The sequence below is a fragment of the Caloenas nicobarica genome, chromosome 2 (assembly GCF_036013445.1).
Source record: "Caloenas nicobarica isolate bCalNic1 chromosome 2, bCalNic1.hap1, whole genome shotgun sequence".
In the NCBI taxonomy this organism is placed as follows: Eukaryota; Metazoa; Chordata; class Aves; order Columbiformes; family Columbidae; genus Caloenas; species Caloenas nicobarica.
In genome coordinates, this window is record NC_088246.1 from 62584463 (window position 1) to 62605912 (window position 21450).

At 42.0% G+C, this 21450-nt stretch overlaps 1 protein-coding gene across 1 annotated transcript; it reads right to left on the minus strand.

The window, feature by feature from the left end:
* Positions 1–1014: 1014 nt before the first annotated feature.
* Positions 1015–18752, minus strand: IGFBP3 (insulin like growth factor binding protein 3). The gene is made up of 4 exons (XM_065630128.1): positions 17719–18752; positions 13746–13975; positions 10957–11076; positions 1015–3916 (listed from the first exon to the last, which is right to left on the minus strand). The coding sequence occupies exons 1-4, from the start codon at positions 18101–18103 to the stop codon at positions 3791–3793; spliced, it is 861 nt and encodes a 286-aa protein (XP_065486200.1). The 5' UTR covers positions 18104–18752; the 3' UTR covers positions 1015–3790.
* Between the last annotated feature and the right edge of the window lie 2698 nt (positions 18753–21450).

A 21450-nucleotide genomic window follows, 5' to 3' on the forward strand; every position in this document is an offset into this window, starting at 1 on the left:
AGTTCGAAAGATAATAGAGCTGCCTGAAGGCAGTTTTAACTTGCACGCTGGTCAATTATAGGGATTTACGCAACTATTTATTACACTGGTTAAAATAAATAGTTACCACATCAATCTGGGCTACATATGGCACCCATGTAGCATCTGGAGACAAAATATACACAAAAGGAAATGAGCAACTTTTGCAGTACGTACATTAAGCTTTTGTATCGCCTTCCTATGCAAATATTTGATGTGTAAATAATGTTAGCAGTTACAAGGATTTTTCTGACTTCAAAATGTTCACCCAGATCACCTGAGATCCTTGAAAGGGCTCGTTATAAATAAGAAAAAAGCTGCCAAATATTCACTTAAAAAAAATTGACCATCTGAGCTGAAGGCAGTGAAGGCACCAAAACAGGAAGGTTATTTTTCTAATGCATTGGTTCCATTTCTGCCACCAAAACCAAAGTGCTCCACTCATTGCAGCTCTTCACGGGAAACATTTCTAAGCAGTGCATACAGGGAAATCATTCCTTGAACTGATACTGAGCCATGCATTTGCTCCCTGCTGCCCACACTCTGCTGCTTGGCTGTCACTCACAAAGATTTGTTTGAATTGCAGCCTAGATCCCATAGCCATGAGAAAACCCTTTGAATGGCAAGTAACTTGTCCATTGAATTCAACCCGTCTTCACAGAAACAGGAATGTTAAAAAAAAAAGCCACCACTGATTCTCTTAATTTTAAATTTTTGGGGGGTAAATGATGTTATTTTGCATTTCATGCCAAGAATGCCAGGTGCCAAGAACATCAGATAAGACAATGGAAAGTATCCAACACCAGTGCAAGCAACTGTGCTCATAAAAAATGTCTAGAAGGCAACTGCTGAAAAAGGGGAAGATTTAAATTACAGGTGAGATTTTTTTTTTTGGCTATTTTTTAGACAGTTTTTGTCTTAAAGAGATCTGTTAGAAGCAAAATAACCAAACCAACTTGCACAATCACATTCCCCCCCCAGCTTTTATTCCCCCTCCTTATGGCTGTTTTCTGTTACATACCGAAAACCATTAGTACCACTAAAAGAGCTGAATACAATTTCTTACATAATTCATGTGACAGATTGCTTGCTTGAGTCAGTTTGAATTCCTTGAGATGTATTTTTTTAGAAGGTTGGTGCTCTGCACAAATTAGAGAATTTAATATCACTTAAGGACCTTTACTAGCCAACTTCTTCTATGTTTATTTCTTTTTAATGGTAGGTCAAAAGATAAAACCCTTTAAAACCTGACAAAATACACCAATCAGAAATACTGCCACAGGCTGTTAAAACATTTCTTGTGTGCTGGCAAAATGTAACTTCCAAGGCAGCTATCTAGCTTCTTCAGTGAGAAGCTGCTTTTCTTTTTCAGGAGGCTCATGAGAGAGAAACTAAAAAACCCCCCACAAAATACTCACTTTCATGAATCCAACCCTTATTTTCATATCTATGGTTACATGCCCAAATATTGGTGTATATATAACTTTCTTCCCTCTGTGAAATTATTTGAAAGGAACTGGTTTACAACTTTGAAAAAAGAAAAAAAAAAAAAGGCCCAGCATTTATTTTTTTGCCAACAAATCTTTGCAGGCATTACATTTGCATTAGCAGTAAAAATATTGCAACAAATCTTGCCCTCACAAAGCTTTCTGTAACCATCTGTCAGGAAATCTCTATTAGCCTGGAGTAAGTATCACATATACTTTTTTTCCTTACTCTAAAGTTAAAAAATTTCAGTTTTGACAATGACGCAAACTCAGTTCATTAGATAGAAATTAAGAAGATATGCACAAGGCACACAGGGCTGTCCAGCTAATACATTTCAGGGTTAAGGCGTTAAACATCTGACTTATGGTGATTGACTGTCTTGATCCTGGCAAGCTGCATATCCAAACTTTACCATGTCAGAGTTCCAAGACATTTGTCATCACTGGCAGGAAGAGTGGTTGTAATTCTTGGGGCAGGAAAGGAATGAGCTCCTCAGCCCCACGATCTCTCCTCCATCAGCACAACCCCTGGCCCCATCAGCTGGAAACCCTCTCCCCTTAATCATGTAGTTCCCAACCCAACAGGAAATTACAGTGTTGATGGTTCCTTTTTTATACAGTGACATCAAACATTTATAGTGACATATATAAGAATATATTATATATTTATATAAATATATAAAATATTTATATAAAATATATAAATAAATACATATACAAAATATGGCATAACTTTCCAAAGAGATGTTACATTTCACAGGCCACTTTTCCTTATCCAGATTTCACTGTCATACAGAATTTGTCATGAAGTTCAGTAAACAATCAGTCTCAAAAAAAAATGTTGCCAAAGTCTTCCTCATGTGAAAGCATCACATACCAGAACAAAACCAAATCACTTCTCTTCCGATTAAAAGAACATATAACATCATGGCAAACGGTTGGTTTAAATATTTAAACACAATGGTTCTTATTGTATGCTTAGATGCAGGCAAATCATTTCTACCAAAGTGAAAGCAAGCAGCAGTTCTGTGTAGCATAAACGAAGCACACAGGTCTCAACACCCAAGTCCACAATCCCCCCATCTTGTCAGTATTGTTTTAAACAGGAGTTCCTCAGACAGAGTATGTGCTTTAGCAGAGTGTACCAAGACAACACAGAATAGATACAGCTTTTCAAAATAAATAAGCAAATAGAAAGGGTGCTACTGTAATGGCAATGTTTTGGCCATGAATATTCTATATTAATGTGAGCAGGAAATGGAAGAAATTTAAGCCCTGTTGCACAAACTGAAGCGAAGGACAGACAGAAAAATGCTTTACCAAGAGCTTCAGTGCAACTGTTATCCTTTCCAGTGGCATAATTCAGTGATGGGTACACTAGAAATACCAATAAAATAAAATCATTAAAAAAAAAAATCTTGGTATTTGTAGCTACATCTAATAACAAAACCATATCTCTTCTGGAAACATTTGTTTCACTCCATGAATTCTATTATCTAGAGTAAGTCCATGTGTATGCATATGGATCTATACGTATTTGTAAATCATTTCATACCCTTACTTTCTCTTTGTATACAGAAGTATACACTAGAATTATTGTGTAGTATTTGGTATTCACGTTACATTTAAATAAAGTTTATTTTTTAAAAAATTATATTAAATACAGACTAACAGAATATTCATACTAACTTTTACAGAAAAAAATAGCCATGTCTTTCTTTTAGAAGTACATTTCTTAAAAAATTTGAGATTTTTATAAAACTTTTTACCCGTGAAGATAAGTTTCCCGTCAGACCTGTACAAAAAGCTTAACCTTTAAATTCTTGCTTTTTTCAGTTGTTGTTGTTGTTCAGTTTTTTGTTTATTTGTTGCTTGATTTGGTTTTGCTTTAATACTTTTACAAGCTTACAATCTATAAATTCTTAAAATAAAAAAAAGTATCTTTCAGGATCGAATTGGTCACAGGCCATACTTTAAAAAGCCAGTGGAGACTCCCTGATTCTATTCTGAAGTGCCTTTTGTTTTTCTCTCTCTCTGGGTATCAATAGTGCAGGTTTATATGGGAATTCAGAGCTCCCTACACGTCCCACAGGAAGCCTGACGCGTGCTGGTGGCAGGGTGCAGCTGCAGCAGCATCCACAGGGACTGCGACTCCCCATCCGCTGCAGGAGGCAGAGCTCGTCACTCCACGTGCAACTCAGTCAACAGTGTGTGCCCAGCCCCTCCAAGGTCTCTGCGAAGTCCAGCGGCCACGCACAGATGCCAGAAGAGCTGGCATCCAGCCCTCATTTGCTTTCCAAGTTATAGCAGTGAACATCTCCTTTTCCCTTCCCATCATACCCAGGAAGTGGCTGTCCGTATTTATCCACACACCAGCAGTAACCTCTCCTTCGGCCTTTGGATGGGCGACACTGAAACAGAATAAAAGACCCAGTTTGCGTTATTTTTGTTTTCTCTGTTCTTAAGTGTTATATAGCAGGGATTCCTGCTTATTTGAGAGTTGCACTTCCACTTGCTGGCCACATCTGAACAGAACCAAACAGAATACTTATTACCACTAAAAAGTATTAGAACAAACGCTTACCTCCTCTGCCCGTCAACCCCTTTGGCTCTAATTACTCCATAATAAAACTGCTTTGAGAACTACCAGAAAAGAGCATTATGAACTACTCCCTATTATATTAGGCAGCACAGTTGCCCCCTTTGAATACCAGGACTACTTACAACAGTACAGGCTGACAACTGCAACCCATCTTTGGAAAAGAAAGTCAACGGATTGTTCTATGCTAAAGCACAGGTCTGGCAAAGACAGCCATTGCAGCAATAAACACCCTTGGCTTGCATCTGTTTGCTGGAGGAATTTCAATACTGTAGTTGACATTTATTAACAGATATATAATCCTTCTATAATGGAGTTACCACTTCAACAACTGCTAGGTGTACTAGAATTTACATGTGTATTTCCCTATAAATAAGGTTGCTTATATCCTACTCTATAACCTATGTCAGCTTTAGAAGTTTTCTGGTGGATTTGCCTGCAACACTGACTAACCTGAAACTACCACTAGACAGGCAAAGACACTGAACTTCTTTAGAAACAGTAATGCAGTAAAAATGCATCATAAATTCTAGTATGTACTAAGTAGGCAATGCTCTCCCCAAGAAACCAAGAATGGTAACAACTAGACTAAAGGAGATGATGCGCTGCAGGTTGTATTCAGTATGCAACTCTGGACACAGTTACATACTGTGAACCTCTGGGACCCTGTGAGGTTTTCACCTACTTGAAAGACATGTCTCCAGGACACAGAATGCCTCCCTTGCTTTGCCATGGTCAACCTCATTGCCAAGACATAGCCTCCATGTCAGCTCAAGTTTTAAGATCTGGTGATACAGGATTTGCTGCAAATGCTAACAGAAGTGGGTGTTTAGCCAGGACAGACTTACAAAGGAATCAATGACACAAATATATCTAGCTTTTAAAAGACTGAGGTTTCCATCTGTTTCGTCGCCAACATGAACGAAGATAGGCTAGACTGAAGCCACTTATGGCCCTCAACACTGTAAAGGCTATCACGCAAGCAGAACAAGTGCTGCCTCCGAGATCACACTCGGAGCAATTCAAGTATTTCAGAGGCTGGTACAAGTCAGGTAAACATTGCCACTACTGTGCAACTGCTTGTTCTTCAGAGTCTAATAGGTGTCTCTCACATGGATATGGCAGTGGCTTCCACAACTGTCCTTTCCATGTGCAGGTATACAAGGAACCATAAAGCAAGTGTTGGGCTTCACATGCTGCCCAAAGTACTTGACCCTTTCTGTGTCTAGTTTAGGACCTCAGGTGAAAATGGTGGTATTTCAGACAGAACTGTGAATATGGGTCACTCTTGGGACAGCCTACACCAGCACACTGGCCCCTGAGCCAACTAATTTGTGGCAGCATGGAGGAGGGTAGACAGTCTTCACTAGACACTTGTGAGATGAGAGCAGATCACACATCAGACACGAATTTCTGAACAAGTTTCCATCTTGTTTATTTAAGAGTAAATGAGGTAATGTTAATCACCGTTAAGTGTGCATTAATCTACTCTTGTGATATATTTTTGAGTAACAAACCCAATGCAGAAATAATACAATGCCTTCTCTTTGAATTTGCGGGCCTTCTGCGTTAGCCCTATGCGAATGCATGGCAGCAGGATGACAAGATCAAGCTTATCATATCAGCTTATTTTAGGAGAGGGTGAAGAAGTTCAAATCTACTGAGATAACAGCTACATTAATAATTTGCTAAACTACATAGTTAGCTGCATTTGAGTTCTAGTTCACTGTTCAGCTGGTTTTCTGCACTAAGTCTTTAAACTAAGTTTTACAACTTATGTTTATTGTCTCACAAGCCTGACCACAGCTTGTGTGTATTCTCCAGGATTTTCATGAATGACTGATTGAAGGTCACTGTTGTCAATGGGAAATTTTCCTTCAATTTTGGTGGCAACTGGACTGGACTCTAGCTTAAGTGGTATTAACATTTAGTGACTTAAATTCTTCAGGCCCAAAACTGAGCAATTCACAAACAACAGCCTTTGCACAATTTAAATTTTACAGACAAGGAAAGTGAGGCAGCAGTTTTTGAGTTGTTTTGCCCAAGAGAGCAGTCACAGATGGAGCCTGAATTAGAGCACAGGGCTTCTGGCTGCCAGCCTGGTGCTCTGGCAATGAAACTACACTTCTGCTAATAATAGTAACACAGCCTCCCCTTTTAGAAGTACTATATGAAGCATGTTACACAACATACTGATTCATAGGCTTGCATCACCTTAAAACAAAAGATCAATTAAAGTTATCTCATTTTGTTGGAGGTTCTGATTGCTTTTTACAGTTGCATAATCAATTTTCAGAATTAACTGCAACACAAAGTTGGTCTGCAAGGAACACCTTTCCTACTACTAATATTTTTTAATCTCTTCTAGACAACCCATTTGGAAAACAAAACCCTTAGATTGCTCTAAGCTGAAGTAACACTCTGTGAGGAAACAATTTACCTTTTTCAATATGCAATTTTTCACAATCTCCTCAGCAGTAGGGCACTTCTGATTCAAAAGTGATGCTTTTATCATAGAGCAGCTAGCTTGCGTGCCTTAAAGAAGTAGTACACTGCCTTAAAGAAGTAGTACACAGTTCATATAGAAAAAAAGAAAAATCTATTCATCTGAATTTTGTACTTCAGACATATTTCAAGGCACTGCCCAGCTCTTCTGTATGACTTCACAAGTCCAGAAAGCTGGAAAACTGCCCAAGCAGTGGAGTCAGTAATAACATCTGATAAGAAACACCAGCTGCCAGCTTCCATGCCACCTGCCCCTCTCCCTTCCACAAAGTGCCACAGAGGCATTCGTGAGGCACAGCAAAGCATATGGTATCCCATTGAATTCCTGGTCAGCCCAGATATCTCCATGGAGCTACAACTGTGGTCTCCCAGAACAGACTGCAGACAGCACTGACATATACCTCGGGCCATTCTGGCTCCCGCTAAGCCCAGCTCTGTTTTCAGTGGAACAATGCCAGCTCACATTTAAGTGAGTATCTGGCTCCAGTATACAAATACAGGGCAATTCTATTAATTGCCCCATATAATAATTCTAATTTCATCAAAACATTTTTTTCCATGCTTGAGGCAGAAACATGCCTGTATCAACCTATTCCATATAAATACACCTATATACCACAGTTGAATAGTACAACCTTACACATGATTTATTAAGACAAAAAATTGTAAATTTTAATAGGTTTGCTTTTTTAAAAGCTCATATATAAACACAAGGTGTGAAATATTTTTCATGTTATATCCTGATAAATTTACATTCTTAAAATTGTTTCACATATGCAAATTACTCCATATGGTTGTTCCTGAAAAGTCAATTTCTAGATATCCACAAAAGTCTTGAAAAATAACTGCTTTCAACTTGACAGGAAGAATAGGTGACCAGGAAGGCAGAATATACTAACATGTGAAATGCCTCCTGAGTAAGTTTTCCAGGGTGATGATAATTTATCAGGTTCCTACCATCACACACTGTGCTGGTTTGACTGAAAGCAAATTAATTTTCTTCATGCAGTTAGAAAACTTTATTTTGCATAGCTAGTGCAGTCATTGTTTGGATTCAGTTTGAGAAGAAGGACATAAGACCTCAATACAGAATTAATGTTTTTCCTCAGGTAACTTTCCAGCATCTTTGAGTTGGAGCAAAGAGAATGTAAAAGCTAATTGTTATCTTAGTTGTTGCCTGGAAGCCAAGGTCTTTCTGAGTTCTCTGCTTCCAGGTGTGAGGCAACTAGGAAGGGTGTATATGGGGCAGCCCTTGACTGGTATCCAGACTGATCAAGAAGAATATCTCATGCCATTAGCATCATAGTTCGTATTTAGAGTCAGGTTTTCCAGCTAGAGAAAGGGAAACGGAGACCCATTCCAGTTCTGCTCTGTTCCAGTTGACTTCCATTCAGGAGTTTAAGTTTGGCCTTTTGCCATCCTGCTGTTTTGCAGTGGACCTGTAGGCCTTTCTGGCTTTTTCTCTCCTCTCAGGATCAGCTGTTTGGGACCAGGGTGCTCGCTTCCCAGAACTGGCTGCTCAGTGCAGACAGAGTTCGTGAGGCATTGCATTGAGTATCTTATATATATATTTAATGGAAAATAGAAAATAAAAGTAGTAGTGGTATATTAGTACTGTGTTGTTATTTTATTAAACTGTGTTTATCTCAAACCACAAGCTTCTCCCCTTTTGATTCTCTCCCCTATTTGGGTGAGGGGAGTGAGCAAACAGCTATTGCGGTTGTGATTGCTAGCTGGGGTTAAACTGTGACACACATGTATCTACATTATCACCCTAGGCAGTGGTTTTGGCAGCTGTTTCCAGAATTTAAAATTCCTACCTCACACTCATTTTTTGATGGATTTACTGTCTATTTCCTAACATATTGTTCTGAATTTTGTTGTCATGATAGAATATAACTGAATTACAGATTGAATGCTGCTAATAATAGTAATGAAGGAAATAAAAACAATAGCCTACCATTTTGCTAATGGCATGAGATACCTGGTCACAGCACCTAAAATATCAGGCCTACATGTTGACGCTCCAAAACAGAAACCTAACCAACACAATTGTTGCATTGCCTTTTGGACAGTCAGGACAGGACTCACTGACTTCTCCAACTGATGTTGTTTTCTAAGAGTTAATTTTAGAAGGGCAACTAAAATACATTATTTTGGGTTTGTACTTTGTTCGTGTGAGAAGCAGCCTGCCTCTGTAAGCCCTGCCTATGAAGGCCTGTTCCCAGGGTTGATTTAGGCCCATTTACAGGAGAAGCACTCCAACTGCGTTTCACTTAAAATATTTACTCACATGGGCTCCATTTGTGGGCATTTCCTACAAGATCCCAAGTTGTCTGAAACTACCATTGAAACTACCGGACCTGTCTAAATTGGCACAGCACTTGACAAGGCTGGCCAGGTATGAAATTGCCCTTTCATCTTCTATGTTTGCTGACTGGATGGGCTGTTGCACATAGTGCAGGAATCTTTCCTAGATCAGTTTGAAAGTCTCCAGGCAGCACAGATACTACACAGAGGGCAGAAGCATGTCTTTGCTCCACACCAACACCTTATTCTCATAAATCAGCTTCTAGGAACAAAGACTAGGTAAGTGTATTCTGTCTTTCATATTTTTTTTTCCATCTGTATTTCCTTGTTTTTCTGTCTCACTGGCAGATCTATGACTGCACTTTGATGTACAGTCATCCTTTAAAGTAAGGCACTTTAATACATGCTTACTGTGGATCAGATTTACTACATAGACATGCCAGAGACTGCATGCAAAAACCTCAGAGTTTTATGACCGATGAAGAGAAGTTCTACTGAACAAAGTAAATACCAATCCGTGATTTTCTGTAATACCTAGAGAACGAAAAGGGCTACAGTATGTTTGTGTGTCTTGAATGCAGTTAAATGATGTGCTGTTGTAGAGAAGCTAAGCAAACGCTTTCATGGCACAGGCACAAAATACGATCCCAGCATCCCTCTACACAGCAGACTGACATTTTCTGAACAAATGCAGAATGAGATGTGACCGTTGCTTTCTGCTGGCTTACACACAGTGGGACATGAATGACATGGGCTTTTCAAAACTTCAGATAACAGAAGGAAACTCTGTCCTTGCTTGGGAGTTGCCACCACCTGCTCAGGAAAAGCTGGGGAACACAGACAAGCTCAGCAGCATGCACTGAAGAAGGTCAAACAGTGCAGTCAATGCTGGGCTGATGGCAGAAGGAAAGGTTGGAATCCTCACCCCTACTGCAAATGCCCCACCTGACACTGCCAGCTTAATGCAGAGCTCCAGGGAATACCTGAAAGGGAAAGACTCTTTCTAAGAAAGCTGGAAGCCAAAAAACAGAGATACCATTTCTTAAGCAAGGTTGCATGGCCGGAGATTGACCTCTCACCACAAACCAATGAACTGCATTAGTTAGTAACACAGAGCCAGCCTCTCCTTTGGTTCCCAGAGAGGCTGACTTGTATAAACCCAAATGGAAGAGACAAGATGGTTCAAAACCAAAATCTGTCCTTACAGAGAGTTTGCCTTGAAGAATATCTTAAAAAGAAACTTTTGAATTCAGAAAATTTTGGAATTATACCAAAAAACACATTTGGAGGCAGGTCACTAACTTAAACACTGGCATTAGATGTCACGTGCACACTAAGCAAATAACCTGGCAGGTCTTGCACTTTTCCAAGTTCCTGAATAGGCTTCAAGAGCAGCACTGAATGGAGAATGCTGCCATAGCTCAACCCAACATAAAGCAAGCATGAATACCTGCAGTTTAGGTCTACATTCGTCAATAAAGGTCATAACCCTAGAACCCCAGAGCGGTGAGAAGCCATCCTTGCTGCAGAGTAACTACTAGATGTATCACTTTCATGATAACATGACCTGGATTTTGGAAGCAATCTGTGTAGCACATAAAGGACAGATATACACCTTTCTCAAGTTGCTTTTTGTAATATGACCCAGTGAAGTTCTTCTAGGAACTCTCAAGCCGCTATTTACAATTCAAAGCATTGATCTATTGCAGTCATATGGTGAGTGCAGCATTTAGCTCTGTGGGTTATTATAGAAGCACTGCTTTTTTTAAACCAAAGGGCATTAGTATCTAGGACACCAGCCAACCCATGTGTGATTAGGTATGAAGTTTCTTAAATGAATCTGTTGTCATGACCAACACAAAATAAAAACACTGTCCCCATTTGACAAGGTTCGGCACTATCAGATTAGGTCCTAAAACTGGAAATGAACTAGTTTCTCTGTAAAATGATACATAATGCACCTTGCTGGCAAGATCCTTCAGCAAAGATGCAAAAAAGGTGAAGTGCATTCATTGACATGATCGAGACTGTACTTACTTGCTTTTTCTTGTAGAATCCCTTCTTGTCACAATTTGGAATATGAAAACCCCTGGGACTCAAGACATTCAGGATTTTTAGGTGGTTTAAAGTGTCTTCCATTTCTCTACGACACGGACCCTGTTAACAAGCATGTTTTAGAAAACAGATGAAGGTTCATTCCCAAATGTTGTCTTTTACACAAGAGTTAATAAATCTTTAAAAGGCAAGAATCCCAAACGTAAACAAATCCATTAAAACAAAGGGGTGGCTGGATATGTCAAAAGGCAGACCATTCACAGATAAAATTCTGACTTTCTGCTTTATTCAGGATAAATAGATTTCTAAACACTGAAGGCCCTACGCTATGCTGAGGCACAGACTGGCATTTCCAGTTCAAATCACACCCGCATATACCTACAAGAAGGCTTAACCAGTACATAAATCAATCACATATAACATAACTTGGGTTTGGAAAAAATAGCCTTGCACCAAGTGGGAAAATATGAAGGTAGGCAACTGGAAATACACCACTTCGTAGATTTTCCCTAATACCATTTGATTTTTGTGATTCTGCTGGATTTGAAAGCTTAAATGAAATGGAGTTAATTGAAAACAAGTAGCTCGGCATATCGTATCCACATATATAAAAATATTGGAACTTTGGACAGCAATTCTCAATTTCAGCTGGACCAAACACATGCTGCCATGCAAAGGAATGGCTGCACACAAGACTCTCATTAGATGAGTATGCCACTTTTTGCCTCACCTTCTCCATCTGCAAAAGGCTGACAACAATATAGGGAGTATCAGCTCTAGGACAATGAGCCAAAAAGAACTTCCAGAAGCAGTTTTAAGAACATGTCTCAAGCACCAACTAATTATTTCTCAATGCAGCCTTTCAGGGTAAGAAGTGTTACAAGCCCTACTTTGCAGTCAGAAAACCAGAAGTGGAAAAGTTCACATTTTGCCAGAGGCCAAGAAGGCAGTCAGTGTCAGCAGTGGGATTTGGATTCAAGAGTCAAAGCCTACAAACTCTGTGCTTAGCCACACTCCTGTCTGGGCACATTACTGACTCAGCCCACCAGCCCGCTTCCTCAGCAGAGACCTGAAAAAATTCTTTTGCACAGTTGCATGGATTTAAAACATTTAAGTTGCTGTATCAACATAAAGACTCATCTGCTGCAATTTTTAATTAGTGAAGTAACAACATTTATACTTTCAAGTGGTAATATTAATAGTTTACTCATGTAAAGTGCCTTTCATGTGAGTGTCTGAAAGCATACAGACTCTACAGCTCTACTGGAATTTAAAATTTATTTCCCTGGTTAGCAAAGACATTCCTTGTTGCTTTCATATGTTTTCTTTCAGTATCAATCTCACAAGCTCTAAATAGGCACTTTAAATTGCTGCTCTTATTGGTGGTTCCTTAAAAAAAAAAATGAAACTGCTCAGACATGCTGGCTGCAAATAACACACATTGAAAGACGTAGTCCCAAATTAGGCCTACAAAAAGATCAGCAGCTTTTTTTTTTTCAATTATTATTTTGAAGCATGCTTCCAAAGTCAGAGATATCAATATCAAAAGCCAACATGCAGACACAGCTATAAGGGCATTTGCTGACAAAGGCTCCTGTCCTCAGTGGACTTATTTCTGGTTCTTACAGATACCAGCAGCCTTGATAAGGCAGCGCACCTTTGGTCATGAGGCCCACCTACCACATAAGAGATACGTTCATCCTAGCCAAGACCAGAACCCTGTTCCCTCAGAGCTACCAAAATTCATTCTTTTACTGTAGGCAGTTTACTTCACATTTTTGGGAAGAGGACATGCTGGAAGGCAGATACTGAAGTGTTTTTACTAGGCAACTGGACATCGGCGAGAAACAAAACATGCAGCTTCACCACCCTTGCTGTGTTAACTTGGAGGCCACACTCTCTTCAGACACAACTTCCCTCCTCATACAGGTTTCAAAATCACCTTTTTCAGATGGGAAGCCATGTCTGGTTTCACCATGACTGTTTTGATGAAAAGCCAAAGTATATACAGACATATTTTTTTTAGGCCAGCTGGCACAGGCATAAGGATAACCACCAGGTTATCAGCCAGGATGTCCAGGAACAGGAATTATTCTCCCATCAGGTTCACCACACTTCAATCACCCTGCAAATCCACTGGGCACAGTTGGTAGGAAGCAATAGCTCATGAGCTCGTGTGGTGAGCGTTTGCATGTAGGCAATGGTACCAAATGATAACTGCAGGTGGTGCTGGTGGTGTTAAGCATGTCATACAAACAATGGCTGATCAGTCAAGATCCTAATCCTCAACCCAACCTAAGTTTATCTCCCATTATTTGTGCCATGGAGTGTGAACACAGTGCCACTACACTGAATATGAAACAGCTTTTTTTCCATTATTGCAATCCAATTATGCTGTTTGCAACCAAATTTAATTATGACACTATTAAACCTGTCCCAACTCCACTCACACAAATGTGTGTTAATTACAGGATGGAACAAGAACTTTCGCTCTCTAAGAAATTACTTGAAAATTATACTTGTATCAATGTAAACATCATTGCATTAGGCCTCCATATTTCTGAACATGATCTGCTTGGTCTGCTGATTGTCTCCATTTGTGGATCCAATAGTTTTAGCGGTTAAACAGCCAGAATACCCTAAATGGCTAAAATTACCACCATTTAGTTATTTAGTTAATTTATTTCTCTTGTCCTATGCACAACATGCATATACATTCACAGGCACACTCACATGCTGGGAAATGCCTTTCCATTGACAGAAGTACTTACGTATTCAGTCTCTTGTTTGGATTCAGAAGAGAAATTCAGTGTATCTGTACTCTGCGAATCATATTCCACTTTATAGCGCTGTGTATTTTTGGCTTGCACTTTCCTGATGATATCTATTTTGATGTGTGGAGGATGAGATTTGGAATCTGGCACCCTGTGAGAGTTTGGAATGGCCTGATTTTCTATGCTGCTGGTACTCCGGTCATCTTCTTCTGAATCACTGGAATTTCCTTCAAGAAGAATAAATGCAGCGAAGAAACAAGGTTAATCAAGTGCCAGCTGCATCTGGGAGGGCAACAAGCCACTAGATCAGTCTACATGCTTAATTTTCCTTTACAAAATAGCAATATATAAAAAAGATTGACAACTTAGCATTCTGCATGCATCAGCACTCCTGTTGCCAAGCAATGACTCTTGTAACTGAAGCATCCCCTTGCTCCCGGCAGCCTCACAAGGTACCTCATTGCACCACCCATGCTGACTGCCCAACACCTGAAAACTGGCTAACTCTACTTTGCTGCAAGCCACCACCACCCCAGTTTTTGCCCCTGGATATCTGCTGCAGGTTAGCCTGCCAGCAGGAGGGGCTAGGTCTGCAGGGTGGCACAGTGGGAGCCCACAGCAGCTCTGCAAGGAGCGCTGAGCCTTTCCCTTCGCAACTGCTGACCCACAGCTGATTTAATCAACTTCAGTTAAACGCAGCTGGCTTGGGTAACTCATGGGCTGTAGGTCTGCCTCCGTCTTCCCCAGGACAGTTTTGTTTTGTTTTTTTTAAAGAGGACTTAATACAAAAAAGTTTAACCACATTGAGTTTCATGCTTCTAGATAGTTACTTTTAATACTTTCTTAATTTTATTCAACATAGAGAACAGGAAAGTAAAAAGCACATTTTCATTCTTCTGCTATTAAAATCAGAAACATTTCTAGGTGTACAAAGTACATTTTAAAGGTACTGGACAAAAAAATGCCATTCATTCTGTAACTGTGTCAGAGGACAAACATCTGCTTTCATTATGAGCTTTAAAAATATTTTCTCTTTAAACTACCATTCACAAACATACAGGAGAAGCACATTTTTTCCAAAATACTGCATAAGCCAAGTGTTCCTGTACCTTCTGAGGTATTTATCTACACTGCATTTCTCCCCCTTAAGTAGACTCCTGCAGTGTAACTAACTGGCTGCATTTCCTTCATGGAATTAATTTTTCAAGTTTGGATATTCCTATCAGCTAAGCAGCTAACTCCCACTAGATGCTGCCTTGGCTGCTGGCCACTTTTTTTAAGGAAATCATATTGGGAGTGCACAGTGATAACTGACATGCAGAGAACATCCTGGAAATCTGTATTAAAATTGTACTTGATGGCTCACTGAAAAACCACAAAAGCCAAGAAATTCAGTGCTAAACCTGAAAGCCCACGTTCAGATAGCCCATTGACTCTAAATAGTTCAGAGGCAGTACAGTGGTACTGCCAACACACAGGAACAGGGAAGGAGGAAGAATAATCTGAGTTAACATCTTGGTACTGGTGGTTTCCGTGTAGCCACTGCTGGCAATGGACATAATTGACCAGGAAAATCCACCTCCCTGTGCAAATGAATTAAGGAAGTTTAAGACTTAAGTCTAAATTTCCTGGCTTTTGTGGGTTTAACTCAGTCTCTCAGTGGTATTTGTACATCTTTTTGGTGGTTTAATGTCCCGTTTTTTAACAGTGGTGGGGTTTTTTTTCCACATTCTCAATGAAGTCTGCAAGAAATTAACACAATGTTATAAATCTGAATCTCCTAAATATAAATACTATGCCTACTAGGTTTTCTGCAGTCAATCCTGTTCATGAGACTGCCTCCTCTACTAAAAACAAGCAGAAAATATTCCTAATATCCATTAAATAACTACCAGGCTGGTCATTTCAGTTTAGGTAGACCATCACGTTTCAATAGCACTTCTTACACTTCAATTTGCAAGGGTCATAATGCCACATTTTAAACTATAAACCATATTTCATGAACTCAGTTTCACAAAACTTGGTGTCATGTTAGCTTTACACCCTTGTAACAGAAACAAAACTGCTATGAGATTTACTTGTTCTTTTCAAAACCAGATTAGAAAGGTTGCACATGCACACTACTACTTAACACTTTAGTGCCCCAAAAAAATGGAAAGTCAGTGGCCTACTACAGTTGCTGTTAAGAAGCTACTGCAATGTACACCGCCCCATACCAATTTCTAGCAATTTCTGTAAACAAGGAATAACCAAGTGTGTAACATGTCCTGCAGGACCCAACTGCATGTAAGGGAGATCATGTGAGGCTGCTCAGGGAGGGCATGTACCAGGGAGTTTTGGATTTAGAGCTCCAAGTCAAGTGGTCCTCATGAGAGAGGGCATTATGTGTCACACAGGTTCAGCATACTTCTTCCTTCTCGCACCCCAGGTTTGCAACCTTCACTCCTTGAATGTTAACTGCAAGAGTCCTACTTTGCACTTTTTAAGAAATCAAAGCTCCTACTGATTTCAAAATCCAAGTTCTCCCTCAGCCAAGAATGCAGAAACACAAACTCGGCATTTTGACTATTTAGGCTGTAAACAAAGATTTTCAGCACAGTGCAGCTCTGCCTTCACCATTCTCTTTCTCCAACAGTACCCCTCCATTAAACAGAACTCTCAAGTATGGAGGAGACACTCCTTGTTTCCAATTCGCGTAAAAGATGAGTAAGTAGAGCCAAGTTCATATGACGAAGGAAGCTGCTCCATGTTCCACTGAGATTTAAAACTTCAGTGAGAACCTCTGAACTCCCCACCATTCAAATTATCACAGTTAAGGAGCAGCACAAGTAACTATTATAAGGCATCTCCCACTCTCATAGCAGCCAGTTAGCTGGAGCGCTGGTGTCACTTCCTCAGCTAAGGAGGGGCTGGCGAAAGAATCACTGCAACCAAGCAAAAAGACTCCTGGCTTTTTAAAAATGCAAGCAGTGGAATACCTTTTGACACACTTTTCTATTAAGTAAATGTTAACATACTTGCTGTTGGTTGGCAAAGAGTTCAATGAAATGTTTGCACAGAGGGACTGTGCCTTCTTGATCTGAATCCCAAGTTTCCCTGTCTTAAGTTTCCAAATGTGCGTGGCTAACAGAACTTTTTCCAACCATCCCTTCCTCTTCAAACAAAACAAAACCCACTCTGTGAACGTCTCATTTACAAGACATGTAAAAGGTATGGCAAAGTCTCATGTGACCAAAGATTTATTTGCAATGCAGGCAAAACACCAATGTCTTCTTAAATACTGCTATGCAAATGCTTTGTTCTGAATAACCACCCTCCCAGGCCAAGGAAATATTTAACTTTTATTTTTCCTTTTTTTTTTTTTTTCCCCTCTGTGCTTAGCATTCCTCTGACTTAGCCACGCTGCAGCGCAGGAGTTAGGCCACACTCTGCAGTTTTCTCGCAGCCTCTTTCCAGGAACACCGGGGGCAGATCGCCACGGTTTCACGCTCTCTCCATCCAGGCTCTGCTGCCTGGCAGCTCCACGCACCCGCAAGAGCAACGTGCAATCCCTCCCCATCCCCTCAATATTTTTCTTTTTTAAGGAGAGCAGCTCTGCCTCTTTTGCGAGGAGCTGCTTCTTAGTATCGGTGTTAAAAGAAAACACATACATTAGAAAAAGGTATATGACGAAAATCTTCCTTTCCTCTGTCAAAAGCACCCCGCCTTCAAAACGATTTCGGCTACGTGGCTGCCCTGGGACCCCCCGCGGACCGGCAGCCGCCAGGCAGCGAGCGAGGGGCCTTTCCGGAGGAGCAGGTCTGCTGCAAGCCTGCCGGCGCCTCCACCCCAGGCCTGCTGCGTACAACTTTTTAACTTAAAAAAAAAAAAAAAAAGGCAAGGAAGCAGCGAACAAGGAAAGATAGAGGCACGCATGCTTGCGATCTCGTCATGCTTCTTCGCCTCCCACCCCGACAGGCAGCCCCCTTACCTGCAGCGTGCGGTCCCGGCAGGAGGAAGGCCCGCAGCTTGCTGCCCGCCGTGGTGTTGGTGCAGAGCCCGCGGCCCTCCAGCAGCGCCTGCAGTGGCCGAGCCTCCTCCCGCCGCGGCTGGCAGCTGAGGCCGGCGCCGCAGCGCTCGGTGTAAATGCCGCAGGGCTGTCCCGGGCGCAGGGCGCAGGTGAGGCAGCAGCCACAGCCCGGTTCCCGCACCCGCTCGGCGCAGTCGGGCTGCAGGGGCTTGCATTGCTGCAGCGCCCGCGCGTCGCAGGGCTCGCAGCGGACCACCGGCCCCGCCAGCGCCGCCGCCGCCCGCCGGACCAGCAGCGCCAGCGTCGCCGCCGCCACTGCCCACAGCACGCCGGGCCGCGGCACCATGGCAACCAGCAGACGGGGGGGCCGCCGGGACGCGCCCCCGCGCACCCCCGGCCGGGGAGCGGGACGGGCAGAGCCCCGCGCCGGCACGCACACGCTGCCGCTCGCCCGCAGGAGCGCGGCCGTCGCGGGCGGAGGGCAGCGGTGCGGAGCGCACAGTCCGCGCCGCCTCTGATGGGGCTGCGGGGAGAGGAGCCACCGGTCACTCGTAGCCCTACCCGCGCAGGCAGGCAGGGGAGCTGCGTTGCCGGCACACGCACGTCGACCCTCTCTTCAGCCGCCTGCCCTTAATCACATGAAGGTACTAAGAGCCCGCTAGCAACAAAGGCAACTTTTTCCTTCTTTTCCCCCGCTCCTCCCTGCAGAGCGCCTCTATCAGTTGGCTTGACGCTTTTTTTGACCACACACAACACTCAGGGGAAGAAAAAAAAAAAAAAAGCCTTGTAAAAGGAAACAAAAAACCCCACAAACCAACAACAGAAAAACAAGCCAAGCCCAGACGGTCTGAAGAAAACTTGGTCCAAAAAGGCTTCAGAAAAGAAAGAGAAAGAGTGCAGGTGAATAGGAAAAAAATAGAGAAAGGAAAAAAATAAATTAAGAAAGCAATATTCCCTTCTTTTTATTCTCGTTGCCGTCTGCTATCCACCCCCACTCCCCGCCACTCTGCCCCAATGCCGCCCGGCCCCGCCTTATATAGCGCCGCGGCTGCCGGCCCGCCCCGCGCCATGAATAACGAGCGGCGCGGAGCGGCGGGGAGCGCCGGCCCTCGCCAAATCCAGGTTTCGGTCACGGAGGCCTGGGCGGGCGGTGGGGCGCGGCGATGCCGGGGGGCGCGGCGGTGCTGGGGGTTTACGGGCACCTCTTAGAAGTCAGCTGTGAGGGGTACGGCTCTGAGAGAGCTGCACGTTGTGTGCTTTTTGTTTCAAGAAAAAGTGTGTGTGTGTGGGGGGGGGTGTTGCCTTGGCAGCGGGAGCGGAGACACAGGCAAAGCTCGCGGAGAGTGTCCTTTTTTGGACTCCTGTCTACAGTCCTGTCTGCTTTAGGTCTGACTGAAAGCCCCGACCATTGAGGAGGCGTTGCCTTTGCTTACACACGCACACACACGCACGCAGGCGGGTTCGGGGCATGCCTTGGGACCAGCTTACAACTCACATGACAGCTGCATTTCCTAGGAAGATGGGGGGAAATGTGCATGGGCACACGCACACGCTCGCGCCAGCTATCGCTCTCTCGCGCTCTTCCCCCCCGCCCCCCCCCGCCCCCCACACAGATGTTGCTCTCTGGCACAGGACTCGGTCCATGTGGTGCCCCAGCCTCGTGGATGTGCCTCCCACAACTATATTTTTTAAAGTGTTTTCTGAACTCTTAAAACTTCCCCCCTCCCCCCCATAAGAACGGTTTCCATTGCAATATCCTCCCAAATCTAGGGAGAAAAAAGAAAACCAAAACCCAACAGCGAAACCCTATGTTGATTTTGCACAATGCATGCGCTTGTATTCTGCCACTGCAAATTCTGCCCCCATTCTGCTTGGCTTATTTCATTCCCCCTGTTAACTTGGCTTGACTTTGATGGAGAAAAATCTGAATTAGCAATGCCAAAAATTGTGACCATCACTTTTGAAGCTCTCCTACGAGCTCACCCAGAAAGGAATGTTGAGGTGTATATGTAGACATATATATGGGTTTTCGTCCACAGGAGCCTGCTCCTTATGCAAAATAAAACCAAGAATGCTTGCAGATACTGGCTTATACAAATATATTCTGCCATAGGAATGGACTACTGCTGTTTTCAACTCCTTCATCACTGACACCGAAGCTCACCTTCCCGTAGTTCATCAGCTGTTCATGTGTCTAAATGCAACTGGAAGAGTGGAATATATACATTATTGCTCAAGGTACAGGCCATGATACTGTGAATCTTGAAAACTGCACTTTTTACAAATCTGATCTTTTTAGATAATTCGAATCAATTATTCAGTTTGTTTTCTCTGTTCTTTATTTAGTAATGATACCCTTCAGATATCACCTTGAAAAGGGCACCGCACATAGCAGGATAAAAATATCTGATTTTATGTATAAGAGATATGGTGTAAGAGTAGATAGAGACTTTTCCTCAGAAAATTAAATAAAAGATGTGATGGAAGAGAGATTACCCGTGCTTAATGCTCTGATGGGTGACCGTACCAAGGCTTTTCAGCCTTCTTTTGTCCTCTTGCTCATTTTGTTAATTGACCAAAAGAGGTCGCAGGTTGTCCAGGATTGAATTAGAGATTCAAGAAATCTATGAGAGCCCATCTACAAAGGAGGAATTGACATGCACAATATACTGCATGTTTGGTTTCAGGATTGTGGGGTTGTTGTTGTTTTAAGACTGTTGCAGGAAAGCTTGCTGTTACCTTTTTATTTTACTTTGGTTTTAATAACTTTATAGGTGATGAAGTCTGAAAATCTTTGGAATTGTTTGGCAGTATATATCAGGAGAACTCGGATTAGGTCTAGCAGAAAGAGGCCTTCCTTTCTGCTCTAGCTGTAACATGGTAGGGTAGCACTGTACACTGTATATATATATATATATATATAGGTATCTTTTTGGTTGGGGTGAGCTTTTACAGCATGCTGCTTTCAAAACTGCAAAAATAAAGCAGGGGAAATGCTGAGAGAAGATAAATAAAATGGGGCAAAGGGAACTAGGGGACAGAAGGAATGAAAGAGAGCAACCTTCTCCTTCACTACAGTTGTATACCTCTTACGTACTAATACCAGTGTAACTTGTATTTCAAACTGTAGCATGTATGTTTTCATCAAGCTGAAATTTTATTCCCACCATCAAAAAGACTTCTTTTTCCTTCCCTTCTTTCTTTTATAACATTCCACAAACTTAGTTGTGCATCATTTTGAAGTCCTGATATTTGCAACATCACCAAATGTAAGTGGTCCGCTTTTTTTTTTTTTAAATACACAATTGGTGAACTTGGTATATATTTTTAAATAGCATAAACCAAAGTTAATGCAACATCAGGGTACTCTGAACAAAAAGCAGTCCAAATGGAAAATTAACTCTGCAAAAGATGTGGCTATATCACCTTTGCAGTAAGTGAGTAGAAAGCCAATGATGTGTCAAAGATCAGGTTGGCCTAACAGCTTTTGCTAAACAATTAGCTATTTGTACTGTCTTAACCAATGGGCACTGCGTTACAATGCATTTATATGAATGAAAGAATTTGGTTCAAAGCCCTGTTTGGCAATCGGAAGATGGATACCAATATATATGGAAAGTCAGGTAAGAAATTTTTGAATAAAAATATTAAAAATTCCCACATCTATAGCTAACAGCTGCATTACGCTTATCG

Coding starts and splice junctions, on each gene's coding strand:
- IGFBP3 (XM_065630128.1), bottom strand. CDS start 18,103: ATGGTGCCGCGGCCCGGCGTGCTGTGGGCAGTGGCGGCGGCGACGCTG. Junction 13,976..17,718: donor GCCGGGACCGCACGCTGCAG/GTAAGGGGGCTG, acceptor TTCTTCTTGAAG/GAAATTCCAGTGATTCAGAA. Junction 11,077..13,745: donor CCAAACAAGAGACTGAATAC/GTAAGTACTTCT, acceptor GCTTGTTAACAG/GGTCCGTGTCGTAGAGAAAT.